The following is a 14,768-nucleotide window of genomic DNA, read 5'->3' as shown; positions in this document are numbered from 1 at the left end:
TCAAATAGACAAGTATTTCTGTGGGCTTACAAAAATGGGATCATACGACACCTGATGTTTTGGAGACTGTTTTTCAGTCAAGTGTCTATCCTGAGCATTTTTTCACATCTCTAAGGGTAGATCTATGTCACTGTTTGTAACGGCTGCATATTTTCTACTCTGGTTTATCATAATTTACTCAGCCAATCACTGATAGTAGAATACTATAAACTGATATAGTAGATCTGTATTTGTTATTATGGAAATATGTTCATAATAGTTTTTTAAGTGGGAAAAAGTATGCACCCAAAAATCTTATACTTCCATTTGAAACCACACACACACACACACACACATTCAGGTTGTCATCGGTTTGTTTTGCTATTTAAGAACAGTGTTGTGATAAACATCCTGTTATGTATATCTTTTCACATATGCTAGATCATTTCCTTGAAGTAGAATAGTAGATCAGAAGGCTGCTTCCTCTTCTGTTCAACGTTTTTCTTACATATATTCTCAAATTGCCCTCTGTAAAGGTTGTACCAACTGCATTTCCATCAGTATACCTGAGAGGATAACATCCTTGTTTTTCCTTGATTATTGTGAGGAAATAGCAAGTGTCTCATGAAAACCTGGCTCATAATTTGATGCTAATGCTGTTTCTTGTAACAATCTACACAAATATTCTTTTAATCATTTTACCATGGTATTAGTCATTCTTTCTACTCTTTCTTCTCACATCTCTAAGAATCGCGAACAAATTAATTTGAATATAATTTTTGATTGTCCAAATAAGTATTAGTAAAAAAAAAATGTAGCTAATTAATACTTTATGAGCTTTGAAATTCTCCTAAAATACCTTCTTTAATATCATTTTAACTAATCTCTGCTTCTGGCACAGGGGGTTTAACCCAAACCCACAAGTTGAAATTATAATGTGATGTATATTTAAGGTTAAAAGGAACATACAATAGAAGAGATATTTGCACACCATGCTCATTGAAGCATTATTCACAATAGCTAAGATGTGGAAGCAATCTAAATGCCCATCCATGGATGAATGGATAAAGATGTATGTATACATGTACAATGGAATATTATTCAGGGTTAAAGAAGAAAGAAATCCCACCATATGCTACAACAAAGATGAACCTTTAGGACATTACGCTAGTGAAGTGATCCAATTACAAAAAGACAAATACTGCATGATTCCACTTACATGAGGTATCTAAAGCAGTCAAACTCACAGAAACATAAAGTAGAATGGTGCTTGTCAGGGGTTAGGGAAAGGGGGAAACAGAGAGTTGTTCAATGAGTACGGAGTTTCAGTCATGCAAGATGCAAAAGTTCTAGTGACCTGCTGTACAACAATGTGCGTGTGCATATAGTTAACAATACTGTACTGTACACTGAAAAATGTTTAAGAGGGTAAATTTATGCTATGTAATTTTTACCCAATGGAAAAAACGTAGCACATAATAAGACCAATGAACTTTTATTGAGCTTTTACCATGGGTCAGCATTGCTCTAAGTACTTCACATTATTACCACATTTAATCCTCCCAACCATTTGAGGGGGGGGTCCCATCATCATCTCCATATACAGAGGAAGAAACCAAGGCACAAAAAGGGTTCCTTGATTTGTCCATGGTCACACAGCTACTAAGTAGTAAGCTGGGATCCACGCCTACAGAGGAGTCTGATTTTAGAGCCCCATTACACTACACTGCCTTCCTTATTTATGCTATGCTGACTCTCTTTTAAAGCAAATCCATTGAAATCAAACCTCCCTTCCAAAGAAAATCTAAAGCAAATCCAGTGATACATTCAATTTTCATCAGACGCATTTAAATGACAGATTTCACTTGCTTTTCTCCAAGAAAGAAAGGTTGAAAAAAATCTGTCCCTAAGCAAATCTTTGTTACTTATTTTAAAAGTTAAAGTATATATATACATATGTATGTATGTGTATACATATCTATCTATCTATCTATCTATCTATCTATCTATATCTATAAAGGTAAGCTCAAAAGATCAGCAATGACCCCACACTGAGAGTTCAAGAGGTGAAAAAAAGATAATTGATAGTTCATTTTCAATTGTCTCTTTATCTCTTATTTGTTAGTACTATTAGGGAACTTTTTATACATCAGAGCCCTTGATCTCCTAATAATGTGTCTGTGTCTTATATCTCCTGATTCATAAGATAAAATAATTAGACAAGGCAATCTCTAAGTTCCTTTACAACTTTAAATTCAGAGTTTATAAATATCTAACTTGTCTCTGTCTTCAAATGTATAGTTTGTTTTATTTGGCTCAGAATCTCACATGGTTGACCTACTGTGTGCCTTGCACAGACCCTGCTGTCACACATCCATTAAGCTTTCTCCTGTGGCTGCATCCATCTCACACAGATGGGGTTCTTTACATTGAAGGATGGGGTCTTTCACTGTCTCACACAAAGTTACTGCTGTGAGTCCCTCATATGCCCAGAGACAAACAAACCAATCACGGGTCACAGAGTGAGGGGAGGGAATGAAACTCGTCACCAGGCAGCTAGAGCAAACTGCATTTTAGCTATTTACGACAAACAAGATGGATCCAAAGCAGCTGACAGGTGAACAGTTCCTTTGAATACACCCATAACCAAGCGGAGTTCTGAATTTTGATTCATTACGCTGACTCTTGTGTGAGTGTATACGAGTGTATAGCAGCAGCAGCAATAAAACTGGGATGCTCTATCTGACTGATGGTAAATGTGTGAAGCAAGAAGAAAATGAAGAGTCACTCCAGTCAAGGGGGAGGGTGTGGGAGTGGGAAAGGGATTTGGAAGCCCTGGACCGGGTTTGAATGTTATCTCTGTAACTAGCTGGCTTTGCGACCTGGCGTTAAGTTACTTAAACTCTTTGAGCCTCAGTTTCCTTATCAGTGGAATGGTGAGTACCCAGGAGGCTCACTATATGTCCATTTCCTGTCCTCACCCTCCTCCCTCTAACACTCCAGGGGGACACTACTCGAGCAGCAGCTAAGAAGACAAGTTGGTGGTAACCAGTGGACTTCTATTACTAGTAGAAATGAATCAGTACAATGAATTGGTATCCATATAGCAGTAACGCATTAAGAATCAGATTTATATGGCATTAACAAAGAAAGTGTAACATGAATCATGCAGAAGTGTCATCTGTGGTATTCACATTTGTAGACACCTGCTATGTTTCCTAGTAGTCTCCAAAACACCATTACAGAAGGAAAATTCAAATAGTATGACCAGTACCAATAACAGGGCTGAAAGGACAAAGTGATAACTGAAGAAACAATTCCTATGTTATTAATAACAACTCACAAGTGCTTCAAACCTCTAAACTTGTACAACGTCTTTCAGGATATTGCATGACTCAGTAGTCCCTGCCCGAGCACTAAATAAGAAAAGCACAAGGGAGGGTAAACTGCGGGCATTTCTAAGAGTTTTAAGCCCAGGAATACCTTCTTAAGACATTTCTTTAATTAAGAATTTGAGGTCACTGGGATAACGTCCAGGCCTAAGTTTACAAGTGTTTAGTAAACTTTTTCTTTTAGGACAGTATATTTGAATAGTAGGAGACTAGTTAAGATACTTGAGAATAACTTTTCAAATACGGTTTTATAGGTGTCAATAAGTACTTGTTGAACGCATGAACTGCAAAATAAAATTTATGTAATGATATGTATAGCTACTATTTATTGAATGCCTTAAATATATTGTCAGGGAGATAGCACACAGCATGATAGCCAAGAGCTTGGATGGTAGAGGCTCACACACCTGGGTTCAAAAACCAGCTCTTCCATTAATTACTTATGTGACCCTGAGCAAGTCACATAAGTGATGCTCTGTTTTTTCATCTGTAAAATGGGGCTGGTAAGACAGCACTCGTGAGGATTCAATACGATAACGCAATAAAACTCCTGGTTCAGTGCTTGCCACATGGTAACAGCCTGAGGAACATACTCCTCATGATAACCCACAGATACATACTGTCATCTCCATACTAGAGACAAGCAAACTGAGGCCCAAAGAAGTTTGAATAACCTAGCCCAGGTTATGGGCTGGACATGGCCAGGATTTAAACAGGACTATCTGACTCCAAAGGCTGTCCACAGTGCCTATTTCCAAAATAGCTGAATGTAGTTTTACACGTATTATTTCAGGTAGTCTCAATGCATTTTATTAGGTAAGAAGAAAGGAGTTTGCTTTGGCAAAATCTACTAAGTCAAATGGTTCTAGGAAAAGAAAAAGAAGAAAAAAAGCAGAAGAGGAAGAAGAATAGGAAGAAGAAGTAGGAGAGGAGGAGGAAGAGGAAGAAGGAAGCAGCAGCAGCAGCTAGAAACTAAGTGTTATATGAGTTCCTGATAAAGGTCAGGAGGAAACACAACATAGAACAAAAAAACCCCAAACGAAAATAAAACAGCAGTAGGTTATGACATTCAAGTCAACAGGCTCCAAGAACTTGAGCACATGTGTGAGTTCTCCCCCTTGCATACCCCCAGTCCGACCTTCCTCCCGGACCCTGTGAGAAAGACGTAGGAAGACTCCCCCTGCACAGCCAGGCTGTTTGCTTGTTCTCTTCGTGCCATGCTGAGGAGCTAGCATGTTATTGCTGGCTGCCTGGGAAAGCCCGGGTGCCTCTGAATTTCTCTTTCTTTCCCCTCCTCCACAACACAAACACACAGCAACTGAAGGCTTGGAGAAACAGTATTCATTGCTGTAGGGGGGCAGAATTTTCCTAGACACATGCAATGAACTTTTAGGAGGAGAATAACAAGACTTGGCCGGGTTTGTATGGGGATCCTTTCCACACCTGTGAGGTTGTGCATGTACACACACACCATCAGCAAAAAGCTCATTACATACGGCACTCGAGATGTTACCAGCACACTGAAAGACCCCTTGATGTGAACACTGAGCTGGCCCTGGGCTGCTGCTTCTAGGATCATTAGTCTCCGCTGGCTCTTACTGAATCTAGGTTAGTCTGGTAAAATTGGGCATGGTGGGAAGGCGGAAGCAAAGAACAGATGGAGTGAAAGGATGAGAGGAATTTAGGATTCAGTTTTCTCCTACTTTGAGTTACCTTACTATGTTGAAAATTAAGTCTACTAAAAATTGAAGGCCTTTGGAAAGAGAACGGAACCACTGAAAAGTTAAGATGTATCAAAAATCTCCCCCTTTCCTCCTCTGTTGTTAAAAGAAATTTCAGCAGTTCTGCCTTGGCCATCAAAATGTCCTGATTTTTTCTGCTTCTTGGGCTTTTTTCAGACTGGATGAGGCAGAGAAGAGAGTGGGAGGGAAGGAGAGGGGGGCTGGGAGCAGAAGTTTAACAAAGGATCACTTTAACAGAAACTACTGAGTAATCGCGCCGCCCTGGGCCAAGAATAACATGAGCTCAATGTCGGCAATTAGAATCAGGTCAGTCGGGCCTCACAGCCGGTGCAGCACTCCTCACAGACCCCAGCATGGAGGGCTACTCATGCTGATGTCACCAGCAGGCACGGCTGCCCAAGAAAGTCCCCCGACTCAGCTGAAAGGAAAGTTTTTTATCCTTCTCCTTCAGAGGCAGGAAGCCAGGGTGAGAAGGAAGTGGGAAGCAATGAGGGAAACTGGAGAGGAAACGTACAGCGGGATGTGTCAACACATAACACATTCATTTTACCATCCCTAGACTATCAAGATTCGGTAATTTCCTCAACCATTCTGAAACTCATTTTAAATGAATTAATACATGTAAAGCACCTGGAATAGTGCTTGAACCACAGTAAGTGCTTATTAAGTGTTGGCTATTATTATTAAAACAAAAAGGGAGGAATCTGTCCCTTCACTTATCTCTTGTCCACCATAAAGCCTGAGTCCTGGAAGCAGTGATTGCTGAGCAGAATGTACCCTGATAAGAGAAATGAGCAAGGAGGTTTTTAAGTTTGGAAAACTTATTTACAAGGAGATTGTGGTAGATGGAGTGAAAAGGATGGAAACAAAGTTCCCATAAAAAAATGACTGCCCGAAATTTTATAAGGGCAACACTAAGTTTTAACATATCCAGTCTCCCTTCCAAAGGACAGAAAACAAATAATGAAGAGGAGACACTTCTAATCTCTTTCCCTACGGCTCAATAGTTCTCAAAGTGTGGTCCCCAGAAGAGCAGTAGTAGCATTGCCTGGGACTTGCTGGAAATACCTGAGCCCCATTCCCAAACCTACTGAACCAGACGAGGAGGGGAAACAATCGGTGTTTTAACAGGCCCTGTTCTGTTGGTTCTGTTGCTCAAAACCAGGGGTCCAGCCTGCCACCTGTTTTTGTAAATAAAGTTTCATTGGGAAACAGCTATTCATTTACATATTGCCTAGCGCTGTTTTCATTCTTCCACGACAGAGTCGAGTAGTTGCTACATGGATCCTACTGAAACGCCTAAAATACTTACTGTCTGGCCATTTACAGAAAAAGTTTGCGGACCCCTGCTCTGACTTATAACAATGTTTTTTTAAACTGCTGGTTTTATTCATCAGTGTGTAAAAGCTCATAGTTTCAATTTTGTCTTATTTTATCCCGCTCTCTATCAAAGGGACAGGATCACACCTATCCCCTCGTAGCCCTATCCCTGGAAACCTCTGCCAGTGGCTCTGAGTGACTTTCCTCTCCCACACCCAGGTCACAGGGCCAGTCTTTCATACGGGTGGATTCAGTGCAGGACAGTTTCTGGATTTATGAGCGCAATGCTAGACAGCAATGAAGGTCAAAGCTTACTCTGCATGAATGGTCGGAGATGCTCACTTCCAAACTCATATCCTGAATCAGAGCTCACCTTCTTAAAGTTAATACCTTCAATAAGCTGGCTATCTAAGTGCAGAAAAGGATGGACAACTTCCTCCACATGTAATGCAAGAAAGGCTGCATGATCTTTCCCAAAACATTTTTAGGAGATCACAATGAAAGGTCCTGTCCACGTACATAATTATGATAATATAATGTAATATAATATAGTATAGTATAATATAATATAACATATAAAATATAAAGCCCCCTTTAATGTCCTGTTCTATAAACAGGTATCTCTTGTGGATGAATGCTAAGTAAATTAGATTTCAATTGCATCCACTGCTCTCAAACAGGCAATTAACCAAATTGTTAGCTACATCAATGGTTGCCTACACTTTAGAAAAATGAATCCCAAACATCAGGAGTTCATCAGAGAAACCAGCTCTATCTAAAGGGTTTACCTAAGGACAGAAATACAGAGCATACTGAGAACGCAAAACACGCTTCGACCAACAATTTGGTGATAATTATAACAGTCAAGTCTAGCACAGCCATAAGCTAGGCTAGAAACAGAGGCTTAAAATCCAGTAGGGCTTTGCTCCTTCTGTGGAGTGATTCTTAGCGTCCTCTGAAATGAAGTGCTCTAAGTTACTAAATATTTGTCATGTTAGAACATTTAATATCTTATTTGCTATTTTATTAGTTATAAACTCTTCAAGCTAATAAAATGTAGTTTCATTAGCTCTCCCCTACACCCTTCCTCATTTTTACCTAAATCAACTGTGGATCAGAAGAACAGGGAGAAGAAATAAAAATGATGTTATAAACATATATAAAATTATGATGGATGATTTTCTGTTCCGTCTCCAGGAGACACGAGATAACTCCCTTCTTGGGAGTTCTGACTCCTCTCTAAGATAGATATTCTGACAGATCCTAAAAAACATCTTTTCCATATACTTCATAGTTCAGCGAAACTAAACTAGTGAAATCTTCAGTGAAAAAAAAAATTCACACAAGAATAGCGGTACTCTGCATTTTCAAAGGAATGTGAGTTCTGGAAGCTAATCAAAAGAATGAGAAGGATTTATAAATGAAGCAGTTTCTAAAAGTGAAAATCAGCAAAACTGTCTTTCCTTCCTCAAAACTTCCATGCCCTGCAATCATCTCCTTTTTTAAAAAATCATCCACCCTTTCAAGGTATGAAAGCATTAAAAGGGCGCAACTGTCTAGGTTTGTTAGAGCCATTGATTACACTCGCATAAGGGAAATAAGGCTACATATCATACCTCTATTCTCCAGCATCTGATTACATTGGCATTCTCAAGTACTCTGAATGAAGCTTAAAAATTGTTAAGAAATTTACACAGATTAAAAAAACCCCTAAGATACACATTTATATTTGCAATTGTGAAAATGCAAATTGGCTTAAATGCCTTCACTATCTCAAGAATAAATGAGGAAATTTCTACGTGACAAAGGGCAGTGTGGTGATCAAAATGAGATGCTACATGCCATGCTTTACACATAACAAGTCTGGATTTTTCTCTAGTAAAAACAACCTAGAGAACTACTTCACAATACCTGCACTTATAATTTCTCAATTACAATAAATTAACATAATACACAGAGTACAATATCACAGATGAAGATGATCAAATGATGAATGATACTGAAATAATAAAATATGTTTGGACTTGAATGGTAGTTGAAAAGACAAAGATAGAGAGGATGATAATTGTTTTATCTAGAGAAAAGAACACTTTGGGAAATGCTGTCTTAGCCTTTGAATGAATATTAATTTTGCAAAAATTAATGCACACTATGTACTATATGTATTTTTTTTAGATTGGCACCAGAGCTAACATCTATTGCCAATCTTTTCTTCTTCTTCTTCTTCTCCCCAAAGCCAACCAGTACATAGTTGTATATTCTAGTTGTAGGTCCTTCTATTTGTGGCATGTGGGACGCCACCTCAGCATGGCTCCATGAGCAGTGCTAGGTCTGTGCCCAGGATCCTAACTGGTGAAACCCTGGGCTGCTGAAGTGGAGTGCTCAAACTTAACCACTCGGCCATGGGGCTGGCCTCGTACTACATTTTTTATAAGAAAGAGCAAATGACGAGAAATCAAGCTGACAGACGTTTCTTCACAGAATGAAATATCAGGGAAGCTCATACTGATTGGGCCAACAGAACATGGAGAACATGGTAACCGATTCTAGTGATAACTCTGAAATCATGGGGAAAAATGTAACTCTCTATGGCCTGACTGTTGCGAAATCATCCTTCTTCTGTAATTGGGGCATGCTGATACACTAGTGCAATTCACTTATCTAGCTCCCTCATGCACATGCTCAGGAGTTTCTGTCATTTTACGGACAGTGAGTATTTCACTAGAGTGTAAGTTCCACAGCAGCAAGAATTCTTGTGTATGCTGTTACATTTTTGTGTACACTGTTTTGTGAACCAACTGTCAAACCAGAACACCAACAACCTAACTTATGACCATTTCTTACAAGAAGAACTTGAAAGTTATTTATTCTTTGAAAACCTTGATAGATCATGAAGGATTAATATGTGCTTATGTATACAAAGTCTCTGAAGATAAGGAAGTAGTACATTTACAAAAAAAAATCATTAAAATGCTAGGTAATTTTAGGTACCTGAGAAGTAGACCCTTCGGGAGGTTACTGAACCACGATCACGCAACGGAAAGGGTAAATACAACAAGAGAGACTTTTGAGCAGGAACATTCAAATGAAAGAAAGAATATCAAAACTGGTTCAGCATCACTTTCCAGCAAAGCCGACGTTACGGCTTCAAAACGTCTTCCCTGAGAGTACATTCCCCACGCCCCATCCAAGCCGAGGTGGCCCTGGGAAACTATTCCTATGCTTCCCACTGGTCTTATTAATTATTATTTTTTCCAACAGAAGGAAGATATTAGCACATGGAAAAGCCTTATCTTGAATTACCTGGTGCCTGGCTCGACTCTGGTCCAGAAGCTGCCGGGACTGAAGTTTTTGTTGTTCAAGCTGCTGCAGGGCAAAATGGAGCTGGTAGCTGCCTGCTGCGGGGTGATACTTGTGCTGGGGGACCACCCCTGTAGCCTTGCTATACGCGTTGTTCTCTACCTCTCCCTCCCAGGCAAAGCCACCTGTTTGGAGGCTCCTGAAGAGAAAAGAAAGCAGACTTCTTAGAGTGGTTGTGTGAACAATCTAAAGGAAAGGAGAGAAATATCTCAGGCATTTTTCCTTTATTTATTTATTTTTTTGGAAGATTAGCCCTGAGCTAACTGCTGCCAATCCTCCTCTTTTTGCTGAGGAAGATTGGCCCTGAGCTAACATCCGTGCCCATCTTCCTCTACTTTATATGTGGGATGCCTATCACAGCATGGCGTGCCAAGCGGTGCCACGTCCGCACGCGGGATCCGAACCAGTGAACCCCAGGCCGCCGAGAAGCAGAACGTGCGAACTTAACCGCTGTGCCACCGGGCCGGCCCCCAGGCATTTTTCCTTTATAGAACTAAACACAGTTTGGAATTACCAATCTATTTGTGTTATAAATTATCTGACGTGCCCACTAAGCTCCATGAAGACAAAAACAGGGTCTGCTCTGCTCTCCATTCTATTCATAGCGCTTATCATAAGGCCTGGCACATGGTCAGTGCATAATAAATGTCTGTTGAATGCTAATAATTAAAATAGCAAGTTCACTCTCCTGCAAATGCTATGAGGACTTCCAAGAGGAGCCTTAGAGCTTCACATGCAGGATGGTAGGTTAAATTTAAGGTAGGAACAGAGGCACAAGCATCTTCTCTAACACCAACTTCAAAAGCATAAGGGTGAATTACACAGAATTCTTGGTTTTTCTTAACCATCCATTAGTGAAACATCTAAATCTTTTTAAGAAGTGTTTATATTTGAGCTTACATCCCCATCATTGGATAACAAAACTGGTCCAAGAAGATACCTTTTTCATTATTCTAAATTTACCTCAACAGGGTCCCCAGCCAAGCTGACATTTAGCCCGCACACATGAGGAAGATGAAAGGCCAGTGGCCTTCAGGACTGTTCAGCACCCATACTATGCTATTTGTTAAACACTTTGACTATCTTCCTTGCCCAAATTCTGAAATTTTAGATTCTGGTGACCATGTCTGTGTACGTCCAAGTAGAAGTCTTCACAACTATAGGCTCCTACATTTCCCCTCTCAGTCCATTTCTTCCAGGTAGAAAAGTCCCAGTTTATACCACGTCATACCCATTAGGATGGCTAAAATAAAATAAACAAAAACTAACAAGTGAGGCAAGCATGTGGAGAAACCGTAACTCTCAGGCACTGCTGGTGGGAATGTGAAGTGGCGTGGTTGCTGCAGAAAAGACTGGTGGTTCCTCCAAAAGCTAAACACAGAATTATCACATAATCCAGCAATTCTAATCCTAGGGCTACACCCCAAAGAACTGAAAGCAGGGACTCAGATACTTGTACACCAGTGTTCATAGCAGCATTATTTACAATAGCCAAAAGGTGAAAACATCAAAAGATGAATGGATAAACAAAATATGATATATACATATAATGGAATATTATTCATTCTTAAAAAAGGAAGGAAATTCTGACATGTTACAATAGGGATGAACCTAGAGGACATTATGCTAAATGAAATTAGCCAGTAACAAAGGAACAAATATTGTACGACTTTACTTATATGAGGTACCTACAAGAGTCAAATTTACAGACACAGAAAGTAAAACGGTGGCTGCCTGGGGCTGGGGAAACAGGCGAATGGGCAGTCATTGTTTAATGGGTACTGAGTTTTAGTGAGGGATGATGAAAAAGTTCTGGAGACGGATGGTAGTGATGGCTGTGAATGTACTACATGACATTGAATCGTACACTTAAAAATGCTAAATTTTAGGCTATATATGTTTTACCACAATTTTTTTTACAAGTTTCCCATTTATTTTTAGAATAGTCTTATTTGGCAGTCCTTTCATCTCCTTAACACTTTTGGTTTTTCTCTAACCTTCTTTAACTATACTATATTATTTTTTTTCCTTTTTGAGGTATAGCGACCAGAAAATTGTATGCAGAAGAAACAAGAATAATCTCACAGTGAACAACCTCACTCCAAACTCTGGTTAATGGGGCATAGAGAGAGGAAACAGTGCCTAATTTAAGAGAAAGATTCATAGTGATTTAAATCATCATGCTATTCTTTCCTTTGTAAATTTCCTTTGGCATTAATGGCCATTTCAAGAGCAGAGATGCTGTAACACTGGAGCGAGGTTACACAGATCTTCCTGAGTCCTGACCTACAGGCCACCTGGTTATTTATAGCCTGGGCCCTGGTGACCCCACAGAGCCCTCTGGGAGAGAGCAAAGCGGAACGTGTGCTGCGTCCAGAAGTCCACGTTCTCTCTTGCCTGTAACCTCCCTCAGAGATTGGTCATCTCAGGTCTCTGCTTCGATTTCTCTGCCTCTCTCAAAGAGATTTCCAAATACCTAGTTAAGAGAAAGTCTGTGTAACGTATTCTGAAGCCCGTGGATGAAGGGTTTTCTACTCACATAATCTCACCTCTGATACGTCACATCCCTTGCTCGTCTCCTCCCAGTTTGGCTCCCACAGTTCAGTTGCACAATTACACACTTTCAGCTAATCTTCTTGGCGAATAGTACCAAAAAGCTTAGAGCTTATTTACTAATTTTTTTGAGTATGACATTTGATCCTCAGTGATCTCTCTTGAAATGCCTCAATGTGCATACTGTTATACAGTTAAAAAGACATGATCTTTCCCAAGGGGCTTCCAGTGGTATGAAGAAATGTGGTGGCCAATGACTGAATATAAATAAGACCTAAATACACGAATAAAATGTTAACATTATTCACAAAGTGAAGTGTTGAGTGGGAGTCAAAAAGGAGTTACCGGGTTGGAAAGGAAGGGCCAGAGGAACCTGTTATCTCTTTTCTCATTAGCAAGGGAAGAGAAACGCTAAATGTAGATAACAGGCAAGAAACGACTGAACAGCTAGGGGGACTGAGTGAGCGCTGAGTGGAAGAAGGAGCAACGGAGAAAGGCACCCAGGTATAAATGAAGAGAAAGTTCAAGGCAGGAGTGGGTCGATCTGATGAACAAATGAACAGGAGGGAAGAGGCAGTTGAAACAGCAGGAACTGCTTACAACAGCTGAATAACCTTGAGATTTCCATACCAATTAGGGCAGGTATTTAAATATAGAATGAAATTATTATTTACGATAACTGCACCAAAGGCCAGAAAATTCACCAATTTTGATTCTACTTCCATTCGCAGCTTGCTGGTTATACAAGTTTCTAGCCACAAGTAGCAATCTAGACTCAGGGATTAGATATTGAAGGAGTTTTCTAACTACGGAGCTTATACCAGAATTCATCTCATGGGCTAGCTAGATTGGTTTTACTTTCTAAGAGCTGCTTTAATAACAAATATTCCTAGGGGGCATTTACTTTAATGCCCTCTTGTCGTATATCAGAAATCAGAGCTAAGTAGGCCCCCTTATTTGGAGATGACCAGGGAAAGATTCTCAGGTGTGCATACATGAAGCAGGGCACTGCGGGTGTAAGGGGTAGGACAGTGGGCAAGAGCAGATCAAATAAGGGACTTTGGATAAGAGGAGGTTTATTCATCCAACTGCACACATATTGAACAGACTGCAGCATCATAAACTTTTATAGCAAAAGCTGTTTTTAATCTCATCAGTAACATAAGCCCAGTCTCCAAATCACAAAAGGAAGTTTCTCAAGCAAGTAGAGGCTTTTAGCGAAGAGGCAGGAATTTTTACGGTGCATCGCTGGGCGAGGGCAGGAGAGCTCAGCTTTGTAAGGCTATGTGGCAAGTGCCATGAGAAACTTGCTGGCTTTGAATTACGGCGGGTGTGAGGCCATGGTATCTCGCAATTAAAGCACAGCATTTGGGATTTGTAAACGCGAGTGCTATAGCGACTGACACAGAAGAGGCCCGGTGCACTCTCACTTGGCCTTGCCTGAGATTGCACATCTACACAGTCCTTTCTATGGCATCTGATAGCTTCCCTTTCCATCCAAAATTCCATCCCATTTTCTTAAAAATCAATTCATTCTAGTTGACTAGTAATAAATTTTCCACTCCCACCATATGTTGAGATTCAATTATTCTCTCTAAAATTTAGTTTTTATATTATTCTTTGCTCAATAGTAAAATATAATATTATACATATTCCCTGTAAATAACTTCTAATAATTTTATATTATTTCTAGAACAGAGTATATAGAGCCAAGAGAGTGAGCTGTGGAAATGCTCAGAATGTTTAACATTTGATTGATATTCGAAGATTCAAAGTGAACTATGCTATGATTCGCCCTTACTACATTTGTAGCTAATAGACGACAACATAGCAAATTTTTCTGAATGCCACATTCGCTTATTGGCCTATTCATTTAGAACTTCATCTTACTTTCTATTCACACTGTAGCCCTGCAGGACTAAACGTTTCTCGCCATAACTGCCCTGCCTGCAGTATACTCCCTAACCTCCAGTCACACGAAAGTGCTATAACTTTCCCCTTTGGTTTAAGATCTGTTCCATCAAATGGATGTGGGTTCTAAGGAACTTGGAGGCAATCTGCAAAATGCACTGGTCTTGAGCAAAGCAAAATCTGACCAGACAATTGCACTCTTCGTAACAATAAGCTTTCAGTGTCAAGATTTCCCAAGAATCACAGAGTGTAGGGGAGGGATGAGGCAGAGGAATGTGACAGTCTACACAGAGCGTGATTCCGCAGTTCATTTCCCCAGCCTCCTCCATCCAATCCCAGCAAAACCTCAGCAACCATGTATAGGGATGCCCCGTCCCTCTTGAGGGTTGGCAAGTGCGTAGGTGTACTTTCCATTGTCATAATAATGGGGGTGGGGGATTACTGACATTTAATAGGTAGTGGTCAAGGGTGCTAAATGTCCGGAAATGCAAGGAACAGCCCTGTGCTAGGA

The 14,768-nt window shown here is 40.1% G+C and overlaps 1 protein-coding gene across 1 annotated transcript in view; it reads right to left on the bottom strand.

Annotated features, from left to right (window-relative positions):
• TTLL5 (tubulin tyrosine ligase like 5) overlaps positions 1-14,768 on the bottom strand; it is a 273,379-nt gene that overhangs the window by 74,036 nt on the left and 184,575 nt on the right. Inside the window, exon 30 of the mRNA XM_046647530.1 lies at positions 9,737-9,932. Within this exon, the coding sequence (XP_046503486.1) occupies positions 9,737-9,932 (196 nt within the window). The remainder of the gene's footprint in view (positions 1-9,736; positions 9,933-14,768) is intronic.

This window comes from Equus quagga, chromosome 20 (assembly GCF_021613505.1).
Source record: "Equus quagga isolate Etosha38 chromosome 20, UCLA_HA_Equagga_1.0, whole genome shotgun sequence".
Taxonomy (NCBI): domain Eukaryota; kingdom Metazoa; phylum Chordata; class Mammalia; order Perissodactyla; family Equidae; genus Equus; species Equus quagga.
Note: the sequence above shows the minus strand (reverse complement) of the source record. Positions and strands in the feature narration are given on the sequence as shown.